This window comes from Equus przewalskii, chromosome 20, assembly GCF_037783145.1.
Source record: "Equus przewalskii isolate Varuska chromosome 20, EquPr2, whole genome shotgun sequence".
In the NCBI taxonomy this organism is placed as follows: domain Eukaryota; kingdom Metazoa; phylum Chordata; class Mammalia; order Perissodactyla; family Equidae; genus Equus; species Equus przewalskii.
This window is the reverse complement of record NC_091850.1, coordinates 26,360,625-26,385,153: the sequence shown is the minus strand read 5'-3', so window position 1 is coordinate 26,385,153 and position 24,529 is coordinate 26,360,625. Positions and strand designations below refer to the sequence as shown.

Sequence of the window (24,529 nt, the reverse complement as noted above, 5' to 3'; positions counted from 1 at the left end):
ATCAAAAAGATCCCAAAAAATAAAACCCCAGGACCAGATGGCTTTCCTGGGGAATTCTACCAAACTTTCAGAGAGGATTTAATACCTATCCTTTTCAAGCTATTCTAAAAAATTAGGGAGGATGGAACACTTCCTAACACATTCTATGAGGTCAACATCACGCTGATACCAAAGCCTGACAAGGACACCACAAAAAAAGAGAACTACAGGCCAATATCACTGATGAACATAGATGCAAAAATTCTAAACAAAATTTTGGCAACCAGAATTCAGCAATTCATCAAAAGGATCATACATCATGATCAGGTGGGATTCATACCAGGGACACAGGTATGGTTCAACATCTGCAATCAATCAACATGATACACCACATCAACAAACTGAGGAATAAAAACCACATGATCATCTCAATAGATGCAGAGAAGGCATTTGACAAGATCCAACAGCCATTTATGATAAAAACTCTGAACAAAATGGGCATAGAAGGGAACTACCTCAACATAATAAAGGCCATATATGACAAACCCACAGCCAACATCATACTCAATGGGCAAAAACTGGGTGCCCTTCCCCTGAAAACAGGAACGAGGCAAGGATGCCCTCTATCACCACTCTTATTTAACATAGTACTGGAGGTCCTCGCCAGAGTAATCAGGCAAGAAAAAGGAATAAAAGGAATCCAAATAGGGAGGGAAGAAGTGAAACTCTCGCTGTTTACAGACAACATGATCTTATATATAGAAAACCCCAAAGAATCCATTGGAAAACTCTTAGAAGTAATCAACAACTACAGCAATGTTGCAGGGTACAAAATCAATTTGCATAAATCAGTAGCATTTCTCTATTCTAATAACGAACGAACAGAAAAAGAACTCAAGAACAAAATACCATTCACAATCGCAACAAAAAGAATAAAATACCCTGGGTAAATTTAACTAAGGAAGTGAAGGACCGATATAACGAAAATTACAAGGCCTTTCTGAGAGAATTGGATGACGACATAAGGAGATGGAAAGACATTCCATGTACATGGATTGGAAGGATAAACATAGTTAAAATGTCCATTCTACCTAAAGCAATCTACAGATTCAATGCTATCCCAATCAGAATCCCAATGACATTCTTTACAGAATTAGAAGAAAGAATCCTAAAATTCATATGGGGCAACAAAAGACCCAGAATTGCTAAAGCAATCCTGAGAAAAAAGAACAAAATGGGAGGCATCACAATCCCTAACTTCAAAACATACTACAAAGCTACAGTAATCAAAACAGCATGGTACTGGTACAAAAACAGGTGCACAGATCAATGGAACAGAATTGAAAGCCCAGAAATAAAACCACACATCCATGCACAGCTGATCTTCAACAAAGGAGTTGAGGGCATACAATGGAGAAAAGAAAGTCTTTTCAACAAATGGTGCTGGGAAAACTGGAAAGCCACATGTAAAAGAATGAAAATTGACCATTCTTTTTCACCATTCACCAAAATAAACTCAAAATGGATTAAAGACCTAAAGGTGAGACCTGAAACCATAAGGCTTCTAGAAGAAAACGTAGGCAGTACACTCTTTGACATCAGTATTAAAAGGATCGTTTTGAACACTATGTCTTCTCAGAGAAGGGAAACAATAGAAAGAATAAACAAATGAGACTTTATCAGACTAAAGAGCTTCTTCAAGGCAAATGAAAACAGGATTGAAACAAAAAAACAACCCACTAACTGGGAAACAATATTTGCAAGTCATACATCTGACAAAGGCTTAATATCCATAATATATAAAGAACTCTCACAACTCAACAACAAAAAATCAAACAACCCGATCAAAATATGAGCTGGAGACATGAACAGACATTTCTCCAAAGAAGATATACGGATGGCCAATAGGCACATGAAAAGATGTTCGTCATCGCTGATCATCAGGGAAATGCAAATCAAAACTACACTAAGATATCACCTTACACCCATTAGAATGACAAAAATATCTAAAACTAATAGTAACAAATGTTGGAGAGGTTGTGGAGAAAAAGGAACCCTCATACACTGCTGGTGGGAATGCAAACTGTTGCAGCCACTATGGAAAACAGTATGGAGATTCCTCAAAAAATGAAAAATAGAACTACCATACGATCGAGCCATTACACTACTGGGCATCTATGCAAAGAGCCTCAAGTCAGCAATCCCAAAAGTCCTATGTACCCCAATGTTCATTGCAGCATTATTTACAATAGCCAAGACATGGAAGCAACCTAAGTGCCCATCAACAGATGAATGAATAAGATGTGGTACATATATACAATGGAATACTACTCAGCTGCAAAACAGAACAAAATCATTCCATTTGCAGTAACATGGATGGACCTTGAGGGAATTATGTTAAGTGAAATAAGCCAGCTAGAGAAGGATAATCTCTGTATGACTCCACTCATATGAGGAATTTAAAAATGTGGACTAAGAACAGTTTAGTGGATACCAGGGGATGGGTGATAAAGGGGGGGTGGGGGATGGGCACAAAGGGTGAAGTGGTGCACCTACAACACGAATGACAAACATTAATGTACAACTGAAATTTCACAAGATTGTAACCTATCATTAACTCAATTTAAAAAAAAGACAAAGAACAGAACTTCTAAAAGTAAAAAAAAAAAAGAATTTATGTGTGAGAATATCATGTCTACAGATGTCAACTGATAAATCCCCCGTCCTGTGTGTGAGAAGAAATTCAAATATTAACCTAATGTAACTGGAAGTGTTCAATTCAATAGTAATTAAAGGAAATTTATTTTAAATGATTCTTTAATATTGTTTTCTTTATTAAGTAATCAACCTGAAAAAATTAAAAATCCCATTTTGTCAATGTATATATCCATAAAATAAGAAAAAAATTAATTTCTTTGATGATCTCTAGGACTTTAAGGAAGTTAGCCAAAGTAAGAAAATTACTATCAATTTATGTACGAAAATGTTTATTGCAACTTTTCTAACTGGAAAAATCCTGGAAGAGACCAAAACATCTAAGTAAATTATATCTTAGCTTCATGGGACGTGTTACAATCATTTAAAGGATTATAAATAGCATCAAGTAAAATGGAAGAATGTTCCTGAATTAATCCTGAGTGAAAAAATGCTATGATAATTATGAAAAAAATATATTCATGTAGATAAGATTGAGTGGTCATATGATATAAGGTAAATCGCTATGACTGTGGATTGTTTCTCTGTCCAAATTTCCTTTAATATACTTTATGTAACACACACACACACAATCTATTGTTCACAAAAGAACAGACAAAGGAGAAGAAATCAATCAGCATAAATTCATCTTGATGTTTAAAAAAAGTTCATGGGGCCGGCCCCACTGCTGAGTGGTTGAGTTTGCACCCTCCGCTTCGGTGGCCCAGGGTTTGGCCAGTTCAAATCCTGGGCGTGGACACGGCACCACTCATCAGGCCATGCTGAGGTGGCATCCCTCATCACATTAGGTTTACGAAAGAGCAGGTTCCCACCGTGCCCCTCCTCCAGACTAGTGTAGAGCCATTTTTTGTAGCCCAGAGAGTCAGCTGAGTAGACTGGTCTAGGCATAGGCTCTGGGGCCAGTTTGAGTTTGGATCTTAGTTCTACCACTTACTTGCTGGTTGCTAATTACTTAACCCCTCTCCTTTAGTTTCTAGATACATAAAATGTAATAAAAGTAGTATATCTCCCAGGGTTGGTGTAAGAATTTAATGAATTGATATTTTTAAAACAATGTCTGGCATATAGGAAGCATGTAGTTAAGTGTTAGCGATGGTTACTACGTTCCCTATTTCCTCAAACACAAAGTATGAAGAGTGATTTGAACCTTGATATGGCTCAGGACAGTGCTATACTAAAAGGCTTCAAGACGTGTCGCCAGACCGAGTTTCTCTACGCCTCTTGAAGCCGTATTTGAAACAATCCATTTGTCTATCCCTAAAGAAAAGTACACTTTTTCTTGCCCAAATGATCTAGCCTATTCTTTGAGATTCTCTGAAAGGAATTTATAATGGGAATAAGTAAGATATTTCTATAAAACCAGGAAATCATTGATAAAATTTGCAGGGCAAGAAAGTGAACTCATGGGAACTCCTTGAAGTAGATGTATTAAAGATATCTCTCAAGTATTAGTAAGAATACTTCTTTTCACTTTTTAAAGAATCAAAATATGGTTTTATTCCATGAAATAAAAATGTCCATAAACACTGCCAACACATGTCTAGGAGTCCAGAACCTTCCCTGCTCTTCAGAGACCATGCCAATCATTCATTATGAACTCTTGGGAAATGGAAAAGACCAAGTCCATGTGAAAACTCCATGAGCTGAGGTTGGCTCGTATTTTCTGAAATAAGACTTACAATTTTAATCTCTGTGTTTCCCATAATTTAACAGAAATGGATTGGCATAGAAATCCTCATTTCTATCTAGGATGAGAATTTGGTTTTAAACTGTGTAGTTACTTAATAAATTAGAAGGATGGTTTTGCTTTAATCAGATTAGGCTCTAGGAAAATTATGAGTACAATAGCAAATATGTATTGATGGCTTGGAGTATGCAAGATAGCATAGTGGAATGCAAAATAATTGGAGAGAAAAGACACTTGAATATTAAAGGTGCTTTTTGAGAGTTTCAAGGCATTGGCAAGAGAAATGCTGAAGGCAGGACAGGCCAAGTCAAGAGGAATTAAGAGTGGGATGGGAGTGAGAAGTAGAAGGTTCCTTAAAGGAAGAAAGTTGGAGCCACCTGTTAGAGGAAGTGTCACAGCTGGTCCGTCAGAGAGGAAAGTGCAGGAGAAGAAGCACAAATACGGCTTCAAGAGGTGTAGAGAAACTCGGTCTGGCGACACGTCTTGAAAATATTTACTAAACTCTTAACCATGATTTTCTTCAGATGGATTTTTACTTTCTCTACATTTTCCTGTAGTTTTTGAAAACATTTATTGTCTTCATGTATCTTATTTTTACAAGAGGGGGAAATGATAAAGATATTTACATTTGGAGAGAAAAAGGTTTTTTGCTGATATCGCATCTCCTGGATAAATGGAGGTGGCGTAAATGCACTAGTTAAGAATATAGAAAATGGAGTATTGTACTAAAATTCTCAGCTCCATTTGCCCAGTCTATTTGACACAAACTTTCCCCTCCACCTTTTATTATGAAAAATTGCAAGCATATCCAAAAGTTGAAGTTGAAAGTGAACCCCAATACGCTCCAAACTAGATTTCACAATTGTTAGCATTTTCCTATTCTTGCTTTTGTTTAAGGACGTCTATTAATTTATTCATTCACCTTTGTTTTTTTGATGCATTTCATGATAAATTGCAGACAGCAATACCCGGTTTCATACTAAATTTTAACCATCCCCAATTCCCTCTCAAACACACACTCAAGACTAGTCCAGGACCCTCTAGCAGGCTGCTGTGCATTTAAATCTGATCTCCTTTCTCATATCTAGACCAGTTTCCAAGCTAAACATGTCCAACATTAGCTGCCTACCCAGAAGGCAAAGTTTACAAAGTTTACCCTGACTCTTTCTATATATCCAGAATGGTGCAATTTATTCAGTTATAGAATATTAAAGCCAGAAAGGGAGAATATCTGATCTGGGGTCACCAACTCTAGTGTTTCCAAAAGACAAGCAGGTAACATAAACAGAGGGTATTTCTCGGATGAGAATCAAGTGGGTCTGATAAAGGAGACTGAGTTGGCCTCAGTGTGAGGCAGCAAGGAGAAGCAGAGCTACCCAGAGAGCTTGAGAAAGCAGAATTTACAGTCAGAGCAAGGCTTCCAGCCTCAGCCTACTGGTTCCAAAAGGCCTTTATTGTAACCATCATCTCTCCTTTTGTCTCCCTTGTGAGTCTAGGACACTTACAGGTACAAATGTATTAGAATAAGTAAAAGAGTACCCTGTTAAATAGATCTTTCTTTAAAAGTAGTTATGGATGCAGAATTTATAGCCATTTAGTTAAACACAGACCTCAACAATGGAAATAGGAGCACAGATATTACAAATGCAAAGTGTGGTATGTTTCTAGTTTGTGCAAGTGACTTGCACAAGAAGGCAATATTCCACGACCTGTGGACTGCCTGCCTGCCTGTTGTGAACCCAAAGCAGAGAAAAACCAGTTTTCTTACTGATCAAAGGGTAGGTGTAACATCGTTTCTCAGGACTGTGCTAGCAGACCTTTTTTTTTCTTCTGGTGTATGTGGCTTAGAAAGTAAATGGAAGCACTTACCATGTGGAAGGGAAGAACAATGAGAAAAATGAGGATGTAGAAAAATCAAGATGTATAGAAACTGTATCTGGTTTTTCATGCGGAATTAGCCATCAGAATGTGGTTATTCTGGCTACTTTCTGGAACTTCCTGCCTCTCTCCTTGCCCTGCTTATCAAATTCAATCATGCTTGCTCAGGTTGGATAACTTTTACATCTATTGAGAACTGAAACCATCTTTGCTATGTATGCTCAGTAGCTACAGGTGAACTTTGCTTAGAAATCAGAAGTTAGAACTATTCCACCCTCACAGTCTTTTCTTTGTTGGCTTGATAATTAACAACAGATAGTTTGGAAAATCCCCGCCTCCACCCCCTAGGTAACTAATTTAAACAGTGTGTATCTCAGCCCTATTGTGTTGGGGTAGCTATGTTCTGCCATTAAAATCTCCACCCAGACCTGAAATGCTGTCTCTTGCCGTTGTGGGTATGTGTGATAAAATTACTTTCTTTCGGGCGAGTGTCCTCTTGTGATAAAGTAAATTCATCTACTTTCAAAGTTGTAATGAGGAAAATCGCTAGTAGTTCCTTTGAACTGTGGCCATACACTGACAAATCAAAACAAATTCATGTAAGTTAAACCTCCAAATGTCTATCTATCTATTAAAGCGTTTTTACTAGATTTCACACAAATTCCTTCAACTAAATGTCTGTCATAGATCAAATCCAGCAGATGTTTATTTCACCTCTACTTCTTTTGATCTCTGCCAGGATTTACATAAGGGTTGAATTTATTGCTGGCGTATCAGTTTTTGTAACTCAAATCTGACTATAGAACAGTGATTCTGAGCTCTGGTTTTACAATTTCACTAGCTGGTTTTAAAAAGCACATAGTAAAATTCTGAAATTTTTAATGAAAATAGTTGATTTCTATTGAATCAATATTTTTAGACCAAACAGCTTTTTGGGAAAAAGTGGGTCTTATAAAGCAGAAGTTCTCAATATGAAAAAAAGGAAATATTCTTTAAATGCTCTTTAAATTCCCCTTCTCAAAACACTAATTTTGACTTAAATTTGTTTTCCAGGTCATTGCATGTTTTACTTGCAAAATAAATAGTTTAGAAAAATTTTGTATAGCTTTTGCTGTGTGACAGGCATTATTCTGAAGACATTCATATATGAACCCATGTAATCCTTATAACAACCCCAGTAGGTAGGCACAGTTATTCATTTCATCTCTTTTTACACATGGAAAAACTGAGGCACAGAGAGGGTAAAATGTTCAGTCACATAGCTGATAAAGGGCAGCACTGAGATTCAAACCCAGGAAGTCCAACTCCAGACCAAATTCATTTTACACTTTGTTCCCTAAAAGTTTACCATTTCCGCTTAGAATTCCTGAAACACTAGGTAAGAGTTGGCATAAGTGATTATCAAAATGGGCCAAGCAGTAAATGAATAACTAAAGCAAAACTGTGACTGGATGTTTGAATCATTTGGGAAGTTTAAAAGAAAAGAATGCCTGAGCCCCACGCAGGCCAGCTAAATCAGAATCTCTTTGGGGGGACTCATGCAGCTGCGTAATGTTCAGCAGGTGATTCCACTGTGCAGCCAGGTTAAGAACCACCAGCCCAAACCTCTTTAGCTAAGTCTTAGTACAGGGATCTCAAACTTTGGCATGCATCAGAATCACTTAGAAGGTTTGTTAATCCTCAAGTGGCTGGGTCCCATTCCCAGAACTTCATCTTCAGTCAGTCTTGGGGGGAGCCCAAGAATTTCTATTAAGTTCCCAGGTGATGTTGATGCTGCCGGTTTAGGGAGCACGCTCTGAGAACCACTGTTTAACAGGTTGGGATAGTGGTAAAGGGAGAGGGTGGTGGAGACCTGGAAGAAACGGGACTAATTCTCTCAGTATCTCATCGACACTGATGCTGAAACATTTCCTCTACTTTGTTGATTTACCCAATACCACTGATCAAGGATGAGGGGAGAAAAGAAAAGTGAAAGATATGAAGCTAGAAGGAAGTGAGGGAAAAGAGAGAGAGAAGAGAATCAATTGCTGGTCAGTAAACTAAAGTTTTGTGGCTCTCTCACTGACTGAACCATATGTCAATGATAGAATGTAAAATGAGAAACCGTACAGATAGAGGTACATTCAAAAAGAAAATAAAGCTTTCTATGTCAGAAATAGAATAGAAAGACAAGGCAGTCAGTGAAACTGGAGGGCTGCTGAGGCGGGCTGTTAGTTCAGGTTACAGAAGCATCTGTTAGTTCAGCTCCTATAGGGTAACCTGGAAACCTGAGCTAGGGTCACTCTTTGAAACCAAGAATAGGGACAGATATGCTTTTTCCTATCCTTAGCACATGACAGGAGACCAAATGATCTGTTGCTAAGAATTGCCTTGGGATAGGCCAGTGTTTCTCAACTGGAGATGATTTCAATAAGAGAGAGAGACCAGAAATGCTACTAAATATCCTACAATGCACAAAAGTGATGAGGTTGAGAAACTCTGGGCTAGACACAGCCCCAGAGCCAGGACCCGGGACAAGATGCTAGTTGACTAAGTAATGAATATGCTAAATGTGCAATATTACTGTGGGCCTGGATCACATAGCTGTTAATATAGACCTGGTTCTGGGCTGGAGTCCTCAGGAAGAAATAGTAGAGAGAAGCACATCACTAGCGAAGGCAGAGAGAAGGCAGGGAGAAAAAGAAATAAAAATGGGTCCACAACACAAAATTCCAAAATATGGGAAGAAAACTATTAATAAGAAATAAAAACTCGGGGGCTGGCCCCATGGCTGAGCAGTTGAGTTCGCGCACTCCGATTCCACGGCCCAGGGTTTTGCCAGTTCGAATCCTGGGCACAGACATGGCACCATTCATCAGGCCATGCTGAGGTGGCATCCCACGTACCACAACTGGAAGGACCCACAACTAAAAATACACAACTATGTACCAGGGGGCTTTGGGGAGAAAAAGGAAAAATAAAATCTTTTTTTTTAAAAAAAAGAAAAACCCAACAAAATCAACAACTGAAAGATGGGTTTACCTCAGATTAAATTGAAATAATAGAACAATCTGAAAATGACTTTAAGAATTTAGGATTCATCAATAAACAAATAAATGAATGATATCCATAGGAGAGTATAAGAATATTTGAAACAAAAATAGGTAGACATTAGGGAAGACTAGGTGGTTATGAAAAGTAACCAATTCAAAAAATTGGAAATTAAAACTTAATCACTGGAACAAAAACTCAATATATGGGATAAAATCAGGATTGGACACAGATAGGATGAACAACTATCTTGGTCTGTCTGAGACTAAGAGTTTTTTGGGACATAGGACTTTAATGCTAAAACTAGGAAAGTGTTGGGCAAATTGAGACATTGGTCACCCTAGACACAGTTGAAGAAAAACTTAGTGAATTGGAAGATGAAGTTGATAAACTGATTTAGAATTTATTACAGAGAGACACAGAGATTAAAAAATTTGGAGAGCAAATAAATCATGGAGGATAGATTGAGACCAACTGTCATCTAATAGGAACTCTAGACAAAAAAAACTAGGAAGGAGGAAATGGTAGAGTAATAGTTTTTGAAGAAATAACAGCTGAGAGTTTTGTAAAATTAAAAAAGTCATTAGGCTTTAGATTAAGCAACTACAGCCTGAGGGCTAAATCCACTTGCCACCTATTCTTATAAATAAAGTTCTATTGGAACACAGCCATGCCCATTTGTTTATGCATTGTCTATGGCTGCTTTCATGCTGCAATGGGAGAGCTGTAAAGCTGTAACAGAGACTACAGAGCCTGCAAAACCTAAAATATTTATTATCTGGCTGTTTGCAGAAATGCCATAGACCTCTGCTTTAAATTGATACTCTGGGTACCAAGCAGGATAAATAAAAATAAATTCATATCTCTAAGAAGTACAGTAAAGCTGCAGAACATAAAGATAAAGAAACATCTTAAAGGGAATGATAATTTCCAACTACATGGAATGAGAATTAGACTTGACAGCATACTTACATCAGCAACAATAGAAGTCAGAAGCTAATGGAATAAGTCTGAAAAGTGTTGAGGAAAAGTAACTATCAATTTAGAATGCTTTTACAGAGGTAAACTATCGTTTAAGAGAGAAGTTAAAATGAAGAAGTTTTCAGTCATACAAAGACCAATATACATTGTAGTATATATTACTCATCTTCCAAATGGGTATGCATCTGTGCCAGTACTCTGAATGCTTGAGGATTGTACATCCCAACGTCTCTGAGACATGACCATATGAGTTATTTTGGCCAATTAAATATGAGTTAAAGTGATGTTCATCTCTTCCAAGTAGAAGTTTTAAGAACTAGAAATAGGGTTGGAGGGTTGTGATCAATGGATAATTACACTGTATTAGGTCCTTCTTGTGTCTGGGAGGATAATAATAGCCATACTAAATAATTGTAGAAATTGTTAGACAATAGGAAAAAAGAATATGTACTTAGGTAAGAAGATATATAAATTCAGAGCAGAAGAGTAAGATGTAAGAAACAATGATAAATGTGGAATTTTATGAAATACATTGACTAGTATGACAGAGACAGAAGCCTAGAAGCAGATCACACACATATGGAACATGGACATACGCTGGAGGAGGCATTAGAAAGCAGTAGGGGAAAAGGACAGAGCAGGCTAAAATAAACAGTACTCAACAATCCTATGCATTCCTATGTTCATCACAGCATTATTCACAATAGCCAAGATGTGGAAGCAACCACAAGTGCCCAGCAATGGATGAATAGATTAAGAAGATGTGGTATATATACAATGGAATACTACTCAGCCATAAAAAAGACAAAATTGTCCCATTTGCGACAACATGGATGGATCCTGAGGGTATTATGCTAAGTGAAATAAGCCAGCCAGAGAAAGACAAACACCATATGATTTCACTCATGTGTGGAAGATAAACAGACACCTGGATAAAGAGAACAGATCAGTGGTTACCAGAGGCGAATGTGGTGGGGGAAGGGCAAAAGGGGTAAAGGGGAACATAAGTATGATGATGAACGAAAACTAAACTATTGGTGATGAGCATGATGCAGTCTATACAGAAAGTGATATATGATAATGTACACCTGAAATTTACACAACGCTATAAGCCCATATGAACTCAATACAATAATTTTTTTTTAAAAATGCAGAAATGAAAAAAGGCTTATTTTTAGGTTTGATGGCATTAAGATTGAAAACTTCTGTATAAAAAAGAGATACCAAAAATAAAGTAAAAAAACGCCATAGATTGGGAGCATAAATTCGCAATATATCTAACTGACACAGGATTGATGCCTAGAGTTATATAAAGAATTCCTATACATCAACATGAAAAGATAATCTGTAAGAAAACAGATGAAGCACATGAGGAGAATTTACAGAAGAGGTTACTCGAATGGTCAATAATCTCATGAAAATATGTTCCATCTTAGAAGTAATCAGGAGAATTGAAACAACAATGCAGTAGAGTTTCGCATATGACAAATTCTCAAAACTCTATCAATAAATCTGACAATACCAAGTTTTAGGGATGATGTACAGACATGGCAACTCTCACACAAGGCTGGTGGGAGGTTACAATAACTTGGGAGAACAATTTTTGCAAACATTCAGTAAACTTGAAGCTTCCCATACCCTCTACGTAAAAGAATATTCATTCTAGTCCTGTTCGAAATAGAAAATAATGACAACAAATTAAATGTTGGAGAAAAGATGAATAAATTGCAGTATAATTACACAGCAATTCAATAGACTGAGCCAGAGCTGCATGTGTCCAAATGCACATATCTTGAAAGTACACCAGAGCGGAAAAAGGAAAATGCAGAAATCACAAAAAAATCAAACTGGGCAAAACATTACTATATGCTATTTTATGCATACAGGCAGATGAAATAAAAATATAAAAACATGGCTGAGAAGGTGAGATGCCACTTTCAGAGCAGGAAAGTGCTGTTGGAGGGATGGGCATGGAACTAGGAGGGGCAAAAAAGGGCTTCCACTTTGTCTTTTTTATTTTCTAAAAGGATGGCAAAATGCCAACATTGTGGCAAATGGTAATATGTGTGAAATCTGAGTGTGAGTATACGAGCATTTGTTACATTGTTTATTTCATAACATACCATGATATTTTAAAGAGAAGGACGTGAGAGGAAAGGAAGGGCAGAGAATGCACCTCCAAGAATTAGGGAAGTGACGTAGAAGTTACCAAATGAAGAATTGGAGCTCCACACCCATTCACTTCAAGAACAAGGGTGTCACACATTTAGTGTATGCTAAAATGTGATCTAAGTGGCCCTCATTTCCTCCTGCATGCACTGATGTGTCATTGAAAGAGATCACCTACAATTTGAACCTTTGAACTTCTTACCCTTAGCTTGAAACTTGCTTGACATAGCACAGAAACTTTTTTTTTTTTGAGGAAGATTAGCCCTGAGCTAACATCTGACACCAATCCTCCTCTTTTTTGCCAAGGAAGACTGGCCCTGAGCTAACATCTGTGCCTATCTTCCTCTAGTTTATATGTGGGACACCTGCCACAGCATGGCTTGACAAACGGTGCATAGGTCTGCACCCGGGATCCGAACCGGTGAACCCTGGGCCACCAAAGCAGAGAATGCGAACTTGACCTCTGTGCCACTGGGCCGGCCCCCACGGAAATTTTTTTTAACACATTGGGCTAGATCTTGCAGCAAAAGGTAGGTGTCCCTTTTTTTGGATGTAGAGGATATGAATAGGCCAAGGAGTCAAGGGCGTAGATATTTATTTGGGGATATTAGCATTTCATTCAAGACCCTGATGACCTCCTCCAGCTTACATGATAAGGACAAGAATGACACTCTCCTTTAAAGAAGCGGGTTGGAACCCCAGCTCTCAGAGGGAGCCTTCTAGCTCAGAGTTCATACACTGATTTTCCGGGGATGCCAGCTCTCATCTGGGCCTCCATTGCAGCCCATCAACTTATTTGCAAGTCCCTAAACCTGTTTCCCTTAGAAACCCTTCACTTATTCTCTAACTTGACTGTGTTCAAATTTGGGGGCACAATTTTAAAGGACGAGGGAGAAACATATCACTTCAAAGTAGCCCTCGTCTCAAAATGTGAATCACATACTGGCACTCACTCTTTTGCTCAGGAGCCTCCAGTGACTGCCGGGGAGGACAAAATAGGATTGAATTCTTGTCAGGGCCTTTGAGACCCAGCAATTATGTGGCTGCTGCCTATTTCTTGAAACTACCTTTTTCCACTCTCCTCTGCTCTTGTTCATCCTCCGGCCATGCTGGTCTTCTTGCAGATCCAAGCACTTCCCTGCCCACATCTTTTGCACCTGCCATTTCCTCTGCTAGAAGTGGTCTTTACTGCCACTTTTCCCATGCCCAGCTCATTCTTACTCTTTGCTGAAGCAATTCTCAACCCTTGCTGGGTCCCACCTTCCACCTGAAGGTTTCGATTTAACTGGTCTCAGTTGAGGCCCTGAGAATGGGTGTGATTTATAAGCTGCTCAAGTGATTCTAATGTGCAGCCAGAGTTGAGAACCACTGCTTTAGTTGAAAGATCACCTCCTCAGAGACCAGACCCCTATCTAGAGAGGATGTCTCTCCTGTATGCTCTCTCAGCTCCTTCAGAAGTCACCAAAAGACGTTTTACTTGTTTCCACAGAACAGTGGTTCTCCAAGTGCCTAGACCAGCAGCGTCAGCATCATCTGGGAACGTATTAGAAATGCGAATTCCTAGGCCCCATCCCTGACTCTCCAGGTGACTCAGTGTTCAAGTTTGAGACTTTGCACTAAGTGTAAGCTCTGGGAAGCCAGGACCCGACCTGTGTCATTCGTCCTGCATTCTCATCTAGCAGAGCCACGAGGAGGAGGGGAGGCTCAATAAACCTTTGTTCAATGAATGAGTCACTGATAGCACATTTCTTTTGTCCGTAACCCATATGTGAACTGAAAGCTGAATGAAAGGAGCAAAACAAACTAGCAAAAACCCAAAATACAATGTTTGCTTTATTTCTTAAAATTTTTTCAGGTTTAGTCATAAAACAATTTGTGCATGATTGGATATCTGCTTCTCTCTTTTGTCCAGAAAATTCCACAAATTGGAATATACCTAAAAAGACTTGCCATGCGGACAGGTATCAGTCCATTATTTCCACTGTAGGACTGTGAAGTGAGCTGATTGCTTGAAGGTCACGGATTAAGTCAATTTCCACAGGGGCAGATGTTCGAGAAGTAGAATCATATTGCCCAAGACCTGCCAGCTCTAAAAGGCGGAATCGTGTTATAAAGAATATCGGGCAACACCTAGGCCAACTCTGTACCTTCACTGAGCAGCTTGAGAGAGAACTGGAGAGACTGGGCTGAGATCCCACCAGGAGCCACTCCTTGCCACTGTGTAGCTAAAACCCGTCAATCTTCAGAGCCGATGTGCTTGTCCTCACAAAATCCCATGTACTTTTATGCCTCATTCCCACAAGTTCACACAGTTCCTCTACCAATAAGTTATAGGGAGAGGGCAATAAAAGGTGAATTTCCCAATAACCACCTGGGCCATGACATGGTCCCAGTTTCTGATTGCTCCCTTCCAGCACTCAGCCTGGAGGAGGCAGGGTTAGTGACACCAGTAGCACAGCAGGTGAGCATGCAGGGAGGGGAGGTATTTGGTCATTTCATCCCCCTTTCTGAACCCTGGAGTGGAGAACCAAAAAGCTAGGACCCCATCTAGCCTCCCATCCCAGTGGCTTCTATAGGTTTCAATAAAACTAGCATTCTGAAAATAGGACAATTCATCATGGCAGTAGCAGAAGCAGCTATGACAGCTGATTCCCAAATCCAACAGGGATGGGCCCTGATCTTAGGAACGGCCCCTCATACTCCTAAAAACCAGGCCTGAGCTTTTCTTGGATCATGCCGTTATCTTCCTCTGCACCTTCTTGTACCTACTTTTCCTCAGATGCAGCATAATGTGGAAAACCTCAGGCTCTGAGAGTGCATGGAGTTTTGCTCAAATTCCAGTCTCAATATTTAACAGTTGTGTGACTGTAAGCAAGGGACTTACCCTTTCCAAGACTCGGTGTACTCAGTGAGAAAGTAGGAATGAGAGCAGTAACTTTTTGTAAGGGTTGCTATGGGGATTAAATGAGATAGTGTATGTCAAGGTTCGTGAATGTTAACTGTCATTATCAATCTCCTCCTGTGTTCACTGGAAGTCTCTATGCCTCCTTAGGAAACGATTTCTTGGGGTCCAGAAGGAAGGAAACCACTATTTATCCAGTATCTGGTTGGTGCCTGTGCTGTAATAGATACTTTATAACTACAATGTTATTTACACTCCACAGCAACACTGTGTGATAGTTACTGTCATCATCATCATGTCACCACTATTGGATAAAGAAACAAACTCAGGGGCCAGCCTTATGGAGTAGTGGTTAAGTTTGGTACACTCCACTTTGGCAACCCAGGTTCCGTGGGTTTGGATCCAGGGGGTGGACCCACACCACTTGTCAGTCATGCTGTGGTGGTGACCCGCATATAAAGTGGAGGAAGATTGGTACAGATATTAGCTCAGGGCTAATCTTCCTCAGCAAAAAAGAAAGAAAGAAACTCAGAGCTTAAGTGACTTGTGAAAAAAACATACAACTAGTAAGCAAACCATAAGGAGCCAGGAATATGGCCTCCTGACTGTGCTATGATGCTTTTCAAAGAGAAAATGCCTTTCTTAATATGCCACAGGCTTTTTGCAACCTGTCATAGAAATGTCAAAAACAATGTTAGGGAAAGAGAAATTAATGGAAATCTACTTCCTCTTTAAGTATAGGTTGGACATGCTACAAAGATAGGCACGTACATACCATAATTGCAGCTGGGATATTCATTTACCATGCCACTATATAGTAAGTAAACTTAAAAAATATTGTTTAACAAGAGGATATCTTTGTTAAAAGTCTTAAATATATGTATTTTTCACTTAGCTATTCTTCTAGTAGTTCTGTCAATGGTAATAATCAGGCAATGTATACAAAAGAATGCAGGTGACAGTCTTGTCATATAACCATAAAGAAAGAAAAACAAAATAAGAAAACTAAATGTCTCACTGTACAGAACTGACTAAAATAAATTATGTAAAACTACATAGTCACTAAAAGTGATTTATCATTAGAAATGATATCTAACTCATATATCTAACATATATTATTCAAAATGTTTTAAATAGAAAATTAGATTAGGATATGGTTTATAAAGTATGATAGCACTTATAGAAAATTACATTTGTAAAATATATTTTAAAATGATGTAATTCTAGAAGGGTCTATATTAATAATGATTGCCTCCTGGGTGACAAAACTATAGAAAATATGTATTATTTAATTTCTGCATATCTGTATTTCTAAGAATTTTTCTTTAATAATACATGTTACTTTCATAATAAGAGGATAATCTCTTAAAATATTGCTTATGTATTATCAAACACACACTATTCTGTTAAACTTTCTTTTTTTTCTGCTATTATCATCTCATTTTCCCCAAGAAAATCCAAATAACTCTATAAACCACAGTGCTCTCACTTATTTTTGAAGATGATAGCAATAATTAGGGTCAAGCTGTTTGCTAAGAATTCTGGACCTAAAGACCCAGTTTGGAGACACTAGAGGGACTTTTGAGCCCCAGCTTGACTGGTGGCTGCCTGCCTCTCACATGTGTGGCTACAGGAAGGGTCATGCTCTCTCATTTCCTCCACCACTGTGCATTCATCTCTGCTATGACTCTGCAACTCTGCCCGCATCTCTCCTTCTCCCTCTCTCCTCCATGGCAAGGTCATACTCTCTCCCTTCCACACTTTCCCCCTTCTGCCTCTAGCGCTTCCTGATCGCAAACACATCCCATGAACCCTTTGCCCTCTCTATTCCAATGCCTGCAGCACACTCCCTCCCCGGCTGAGTCCCTGTAGCAGTCATTGTCTCAGTCTTATCTTCTCACTGGGAGCTGGCAAAGGAAGTAATCCTCTCCATAAGGAGAGCAGGGATAAACCAGTCTCCAGTCTTCTGGGGCTGGGGAGTCGGGGAGGGGGTGTGTGGGATAAAATTTGGCTCTCTTTTAGACTCTGGGAGCACGAGACACAAACATGTAGAAGAACGCAGCCAACTTTTACAGAGAAATAATATGAAACTGTGTAACAGAATATTAACACTGTAGTTCAGCTACATTATGAGTTAAGCTAGTTTTTATGGTCCAACTGGGAACACAGTCACTATTTTAAGTGTGCTCCAGATAATGACTTTCAATTAACTTTGGCAATATAACCTGTCCCTAAGGTTTGGACTATTTGGGGCTTTATTTGCTTCTCTTAATTAAAATAATAAAATGCATTTTTTAAACAAAAAGCTCCTTTTGTAAAATCTACTCTGTTGTCAAAATGGCACTCATCATCAGCAATATTGCCCTGCGCGTATCATTGGAGTTCTCTTCTGGGATCCAAAGTGCTCAGAATAGAAAACTTGACTGCTGGGTCTGGCACCCAGCTAGCTTAAGAGGCAAAGACAAAGAATGCGGCTTTTCTTTCTGGAAGGCATAGCTCTTCCTCTGTTCTGAAGTCTCGAATCAGAAAAGGGAACTCCTGAAGCCATAGTCTTTCAGCTATACTGGTATAATAAAGACTCAGCAGCTTTATTAGCAAATGGAACAACAGTTGGACAAGCAAAAATTCCAAAGGCTTGGAGGACCTGGTGGTGAAGCACCCCCACCCCTCTCTGCTCCAGGTAGAGAAAGTTAGCTGTTTCCCAGGAAACCAGGGAGAGTCATAAAATCTATCACTTACCATTCTTTTTGAAAAGAGTTGATGTGCCTGGCACCCAGCGACCTCGAAGATGCTGTAACGCGGACAGTGAATGTGCAAGTTAGCTTTGCAGAGTATACTTCCTTTTTTGAACTGTGTGGTCTGTCCAGCTTTCACACATTGATACGTGAGAGTTATTTGCATATTATCTCAGTCCTCAGAGTATTTGTATAACTGGCCAGGTTTATCTAGTTATCACACTTTAATAATATGCGAGCAGGTACAGGTGATACTTTGAAGTCTGAGAGATTAACACAGAGTTTTTAAAAAAGTGCCTGGATATTAAATTCTGTGTACATTATTATTATTTTTTTTAAAGATTGGCACCTGAGCTAACAACTGTTGCCAATCTTCTTTTTTTCTTCTTTTTCTCCCCAAATCCACCCAGTACCTAGTTGTATATTTTAGTTGTGGGTCCCTCTAGTTGTGGCATGTGGGATGCTGGTTCAGCATGGCTTGATGAGCAGTGCCATGTCCATGCCCAGGATCCGAACCGGGGAAACTCTGGGCTGCGGAAGCGGAGCGCTCGAACTTTTAACCACTTGGCCACGGAGCCGGCCCCCTATCTTCATTATTAACCTGTTTTATATCAAATCAGTATTTGTGGATCGATCTATCTATCTATCTATCTATCTAACTATCTATCTGTGAATGAAGGGCCCATTCTAAAATGTTAACAGTGGTTGACTTGGATAGAGAAATTATTACAAATAATTCTTGTTTTGTACTTTGCTGACTTTTTGACTTTTTTGAGTACATAGTACTTGTTAAAAACATCACTATGATCTTAAAAAGACCGAAGGATTGTGATAATTTTAATTAACAATTCCAGATGTATTTAAACCTATCTCACCAATATGTAAATAGTAACAATATTTGTAAGTTTATCATAGGATGTCATTCATTTCACTGAAAATACAAAGTGCCTGTCAATCTAGGTTCATGTGTTAATTTTTCGGTAATACTTATTTTCATCCGATGCCTCCATCTCTCACATTGATGAAGGAGATATTAAGATATTAAGCGTATGGTATTTGATCCCCAGTAGTCAGATTTTGCACCAATCGTCCATAGCACCTCTCTGAAAACATTCAGGTACACAGAATTTTCTCCTTTATTTTGAATATATAACCTGATACTTTAGTAATTTCAAGGGCAGAAATTCATCTTTCTTTCTCATTGCAGAGGAAAGGCAACCAATTGCTTAACTTGGGGTTGCAAATTTCTAGATCTTCTTGTAAGGACTCCCACCTTCACCCAGTAGAGGGGCACCAAATTTCTTCACTTGATGCCGAGCTGATACTAATCACGACTATAACAATGCAAAATTCTTTATTAAAAAAGATGTTTCCTACTATTTATTCCTTAAAATGAAAATGTTTTTCAAAATCAAGATGCGATTAGAAATATGGGTAGAATTATTGCCGGGACAAGACAGGGAGGCAGAACAGGGCCGAGTTCCTGGGGTTAGAAAGGAACCTGACGTTACCTTGAAACTTGCGGGGGTTTTAAAGAGAGGTGGGTTGAGGAATAATCAGGAGCCAGATGGGTCATCAGGAATCTGAAATTGCACAGTCTTTGGCACACAATAAATGCTCAGTGAATGAATGGAGGAGGATGATCAAGGCAAGGCAGGTATAGGAACCAGGCACCCTTCTAGATATAAAACATTGGCTGGAAAAAGTCCTTGGAATGGAGACATTCTTTAGCTCAGCCAGAAAGCCTCTTCTCCACTGTCTGCTGGCGCAGAAATTATCCCAGGGCAGGTGCGGCTCAGGGCCTAAAGCAGTTGCTCTCAATCTGGCCCTCATTAAAATCACCTGGGAAGCTTTTAAAACTCCCAGTTCGCAGGCTTCACCCCAGACTTTTAAATCAAAATCTCCAGGTTTGAGACACAGGCTTCAGTATTTTTTAAAGTTTCCCAGGTAATTCTAAGGTGCAGGCAAGCCTGGGCTCGAAAAGGAGAAGCAGGTGACTCATACGATGAGGTGGTGAACAGATCACCAGGCAAGCCTTGTCAAGAGAAATAATCCTGATGCTCTGACATTGTTAGGACTAAGTTTAACAAGGGATTTTCACCATGTGCTACATGATTACTTATTCTTGGTGATTCAATGATTTTCTCTCTGTACCAGTAAGTTGGACAAAAATTCCATTATAAATAGAAATCTAGCACTTTCTACTAACAATGTAGCCAACTGGACAAGCCTCTGGTTAGACAACTTCAAATTTCTACTCATTCATTTGAATTCCATTTCAACTTGTGTTTATTTCTAAATGCAGATTAAGGTAATTTTTAGCTATTATTGACATAAATTCAGCAGTCTCTCCAACACATATATTTAAGAGAAGTATTTTGGCTAAGAAAAAACAAGGGCTGAAGCATCCAACCATAACTCATAAGCCACCAATAAGTTTTTATTTTTGGAGCATAATCACTACTTTAAAAAAATATATATCAAATATCACATACGTGAGTACATTTCCTGTGAAGTCAATTAAGTACATCAGTCCCTGAGCAGGAAAATGAAACAGGAAATGCAATGAAGATGACAGAAAATATAGTGATACCATCTAAAGAAGATGAAGATATTTTCGCGGTATGGGCACTGCAATTATTTCTGCTAGTGGAGGGAGAAGTAGCTCAGAGAATGCAAAAGTGGCTAGAATTCTTCAAATACTTGGGCGTGTTTTCTTTTTGTAAATTTGCATTCTAGAACACTGCTTTTGTTTAGGCAATGAGTCTGCCCCTCTGGCGTTTATTGAAGGTGACAGCAAGGTGGTGACAGGGAGGCCCAGAGACACTGAGTGACTTACGAAAACCAGCTTCATTTTTTTTTTTAAGTCAGTTTATAGGAAGATGGAGGGAGACAGTACTAGTGAAAATTTAAGTAACATTACTTACTCATCGTTATTTACAAGCATTGTCAGTGTTATGTATCAGGCATTGAAAGGAGCCTGGTTAAAATTGTCAGCATAGAGAGTTAGAAATGCTCGTAAACTCTTACACAATTTCAGCTTTATAACCTGAATGCTACCATTTTAGGGAAGAAGCAAATGATCATCTACTTCATGTGCCCAACACTAACATGCCTGGACAAGACCCCTGAGATAGGAGAACAGAGAGATGTTGAGTCTCACCTCTTCCAGGAAGCCTTCTCTGCTGCTTGCTCACTCATCTCTTCCTTTTTCTGGACTTCTGTAGACCAAACCACCGAAGTGAAGTTCTTCTATATGGTTGCCTTTTACGGTTTTCCCATTGTATCGTCTGCATTAGGTTTGGCTCCTTAACTAGATTTGAAACTCCTCCAGTGCAAATTAATTTTCATATTTTCTTCTGTCACACTAAGATCCTAGAGCAGCTTTTATTTTTTGAAATGTTTTTTGGCTCATGTGTTCCTTTCAGAATCTGATGAAAGCAGCATACGCTTTGCGTACAAATTCTGCGTGTGTACAGCCTCCCTTGAAACCCCTCATTTATGGGAAGCTGTAGGAGAATTCTTGGCTAAAATATTGTCAAACAACTAGGAGATGGTCACTACATTGCTGCTTTTTGATGATGAAATGAAAGCACAGAAATGTTAAGTGACCCCTCAAGTTTCCAGACTAGGAAACTGGTCAGCTAAAACTTCATTATTTTGTAAACTTGTCACTTTTTATCAACATGCTTTTGAACTGTGCCAGCCAAAAACAACTCAAACTCACAAAATGGATTCATAGAAATTAAAGGAAATTCTAGTCTCTCTGCTTTGATAGATATGGAATAGCCAAATGGAAAGTAGTGGGAAGAAAGCAGGATAAGAACAGCAACGCTTAAAAAGGTCATGCAGGAGGAAATGGGGAGTTCCTGGATTTGGCTCATTTCTCTTTCACTTTTTGTTTTGAAAACAAAATGGATTTTTTTCACTCTTGTACTTTTTAGTTTTGATGGAAGAAGGCCTTAACTCTTTCAGAACATCAACGTTCAGGAAGAAGTAACTTATTAATCAACTTCAGTAAAAAATTAACTCATCTTCCAGGAAAAGGAGAGTTCCCACTATATTTCTGTAGGATGAGTAAATTGTATTTAAACTCAAGGACGGCAAGGAACAATTGTCTTTAAAATTTAAACCCAACCCCAGAAAATGTTTACTAAACTCTAGAAGAACTGTTGAAATAGGACAATGGAGAAATAATCTAAACTTTACTTACGGAGTCTTTTATCAAACCAATTAACTTGAAGAGCCGAGACAAAGAACAAAACATGGAATTCTATGTTATATATCTATTTACTTATTACTCTCTTTTGCTATTTGGCTATAATTTGTGTCTCACCCGGTCTTGGCTTTTGGGGGACTTAGAAGGCTCTGCAGGACTCTGTTGAGTCTTGATATTTTCTTCTTATGGCTTTTGTTATTCTCTTTTCATGGCTTCTCACTTCTTCAGTCCTTGTATACTCCTCTCAGAAGCAGCATCCAAGTTGGAATTCTTCTATCTCACTGGGTCTCAAGACAAGGAGATTTAACTGACATCATCAAACTGACACACCCTCATTGGATTGGTAATGGCTCTTGACAATTTGTTAACGATGATTTGCACTTGAATGAATGAAAGGAAAGGTATTACATGAAAAATCCATCTTTCCACTTTTCCTTTTGTCCTTCCTCATTCATTCGTCCATTTATCCATTCATTCATTCCCAGTTTCCTTCCCAACAGGAAGGTTAGGCCAGAAAGTTTGGAAAATAAACAGGAGCACCTTGAGATTTTATAGACTCAGAGAAGATGACCAGGGGAATGGATCTCTCCACCATTCTTTGAGTTCTTCTTCTTTCTCATTGTCAATTAATTGCAGGTGTGAATATATTCATTTTCCCAGTCTGTTGTATGTTTAATTTTAAAATAGGAATATTTCCATTTCTGTGAAGGGTAAATATTGATAAAGCTTTACACTTTTTTGAACTTTGAGAATAATCTATTTAAAAACATCTCCAGATTTTACTTTTTTTGAGTTTTTTTCCTTCTTTGCTTTTGCACCTTAGAATCACTCTATTCTCTCCCTTTGCAAAGTTACTCAATCTAGTCTTTTTTATATGCTATTGCTCAAATTAAGATTTGTTTGCCTAAATACAGGAAGTCTACCTAAATACAAAATTATTTATGACTTAATACAAATTAGTCATACATGACTGTAATCTAGTGACTATTTTCTTTTTGGTCAGAAGAATAAGAATGTTTCTATTTTCAATTCTATAGTACCTTTTGGAACTTAATACCGCTACTTAGTAATGATACAAGGAGGACTTAGGAGTACCTATAATGTAGCTACGAAAACAAACTTATTAGAACACAACTTGTGAAATGATTCAATGTCATACTGACCCTCTTTTCTCTTGACCATTCCAAGAGGGTTAAAAAAAACCACTGATGAACAAATGATACTAGGAAAACTGGATATACAGATGCAAAAGAATAAATTTGGAGCCTCACCTTATACTTTTAACTCAAAATGAATCAGATCTAAACATAAGAGCTAATAAAACTATGAGACCCTCAGAAGAAAACATAGGAGAAAAGTTTCATGACATTGACATTGGATCCAATAATTTCTTAGATATGTCACCAAAAGCACAGGCAACAAAAGGAAAAGTAGATAAAGTGACTTCATCAACATTAAAAACTGTTTGTTCATCAAAGAACACTATCAATAGAGTGAAAAGGCAAATCCCAGAATGGGAGAAAGTATTTGCAAATCATATATCTGATAAAAGATTAATATTTAGAATATATAAAGAACTTCTACAACTCAAAAACAAAAAACCAACCTGATTAACAAATAGGCAAAGGAGTTGAATAGACATTTCTCCAAAAAAGATGTACAAAGGGCCAATAAGGACATGAAAAGATGCTCAACATCATTAATCATTAGGGAAGTGTGAATCAAAACCACAATGAGATATCACTTTACACCTGTTAGGATGGCTATTATACTCAAACCCAAAAAACAAAACCAGAAAATAACAGGTGTTGGCCAGGATGTGGAGAAACTGGAACCCTTGTGCATTAATGGTAGGAATATGAAACGATGCAACTGTTGTGGAAAACAATATGGTGGTTCCTCAAAAAATTAAATATAGAATAAAATATGATTCAGTAACTCCACTTGTGGGTATATACCAAATAGAATTGAAAGCAAGGACTCAAAGAGATATTTGTACTGCCGTGTTCACAGCAGCATTATTCCCAACAGTCAAAAGATGGAAGCAACCCAAGTGTTGACCATTAGAGGAATGGATAAACAAAATGTGATATATATACACAGTGGAAATTATTCAGCCTTAGAAAACAATGAAATTCTTGAAGATATTACACTAAGTGAAATAAATCAGATGCAAAAGGACAAGTGTTCTATGATTCCACTTAAATGAGGTACTTAGTCAAATTCATAGAGAC

General features: G+C 38.3%; 1 protein-coding gene across 10 annotated transcripts in view; it reads right to left on the bottom strand.

The window, feature by feature from the left end:
• FYB1 (FYN binding protein 1) overlaps positions 1–21,659 on the bottom strand; it is a 159,035-nt gene extending 137,376 nt beyond the window's left edge. For 9 of the 10 annotated variants that reach the window (XR_011530356.1, XR_011530360.1, XR_011530357.1 and 6 more), the window contains exon 1: positions 18,081–18,187. Coding sequence is in view for 2 of the 10 variants with exons in the window: in XM_070586949.1 (XP_070443050.1) it covers positions 18,081–18,083 (3 nt within the window). In the remaining 8 variants the exon portion in view is untranslated. Of the gene's footprint in view, positions 1–18,080; positions 18,188–21,239 lie in introns of those variants that run through there. The other variant, XM_070586950.1, reaches the window with a different exon arrangement.
• Positions 21,660–24,529: the final 2,870 nt, after the last annotated feature.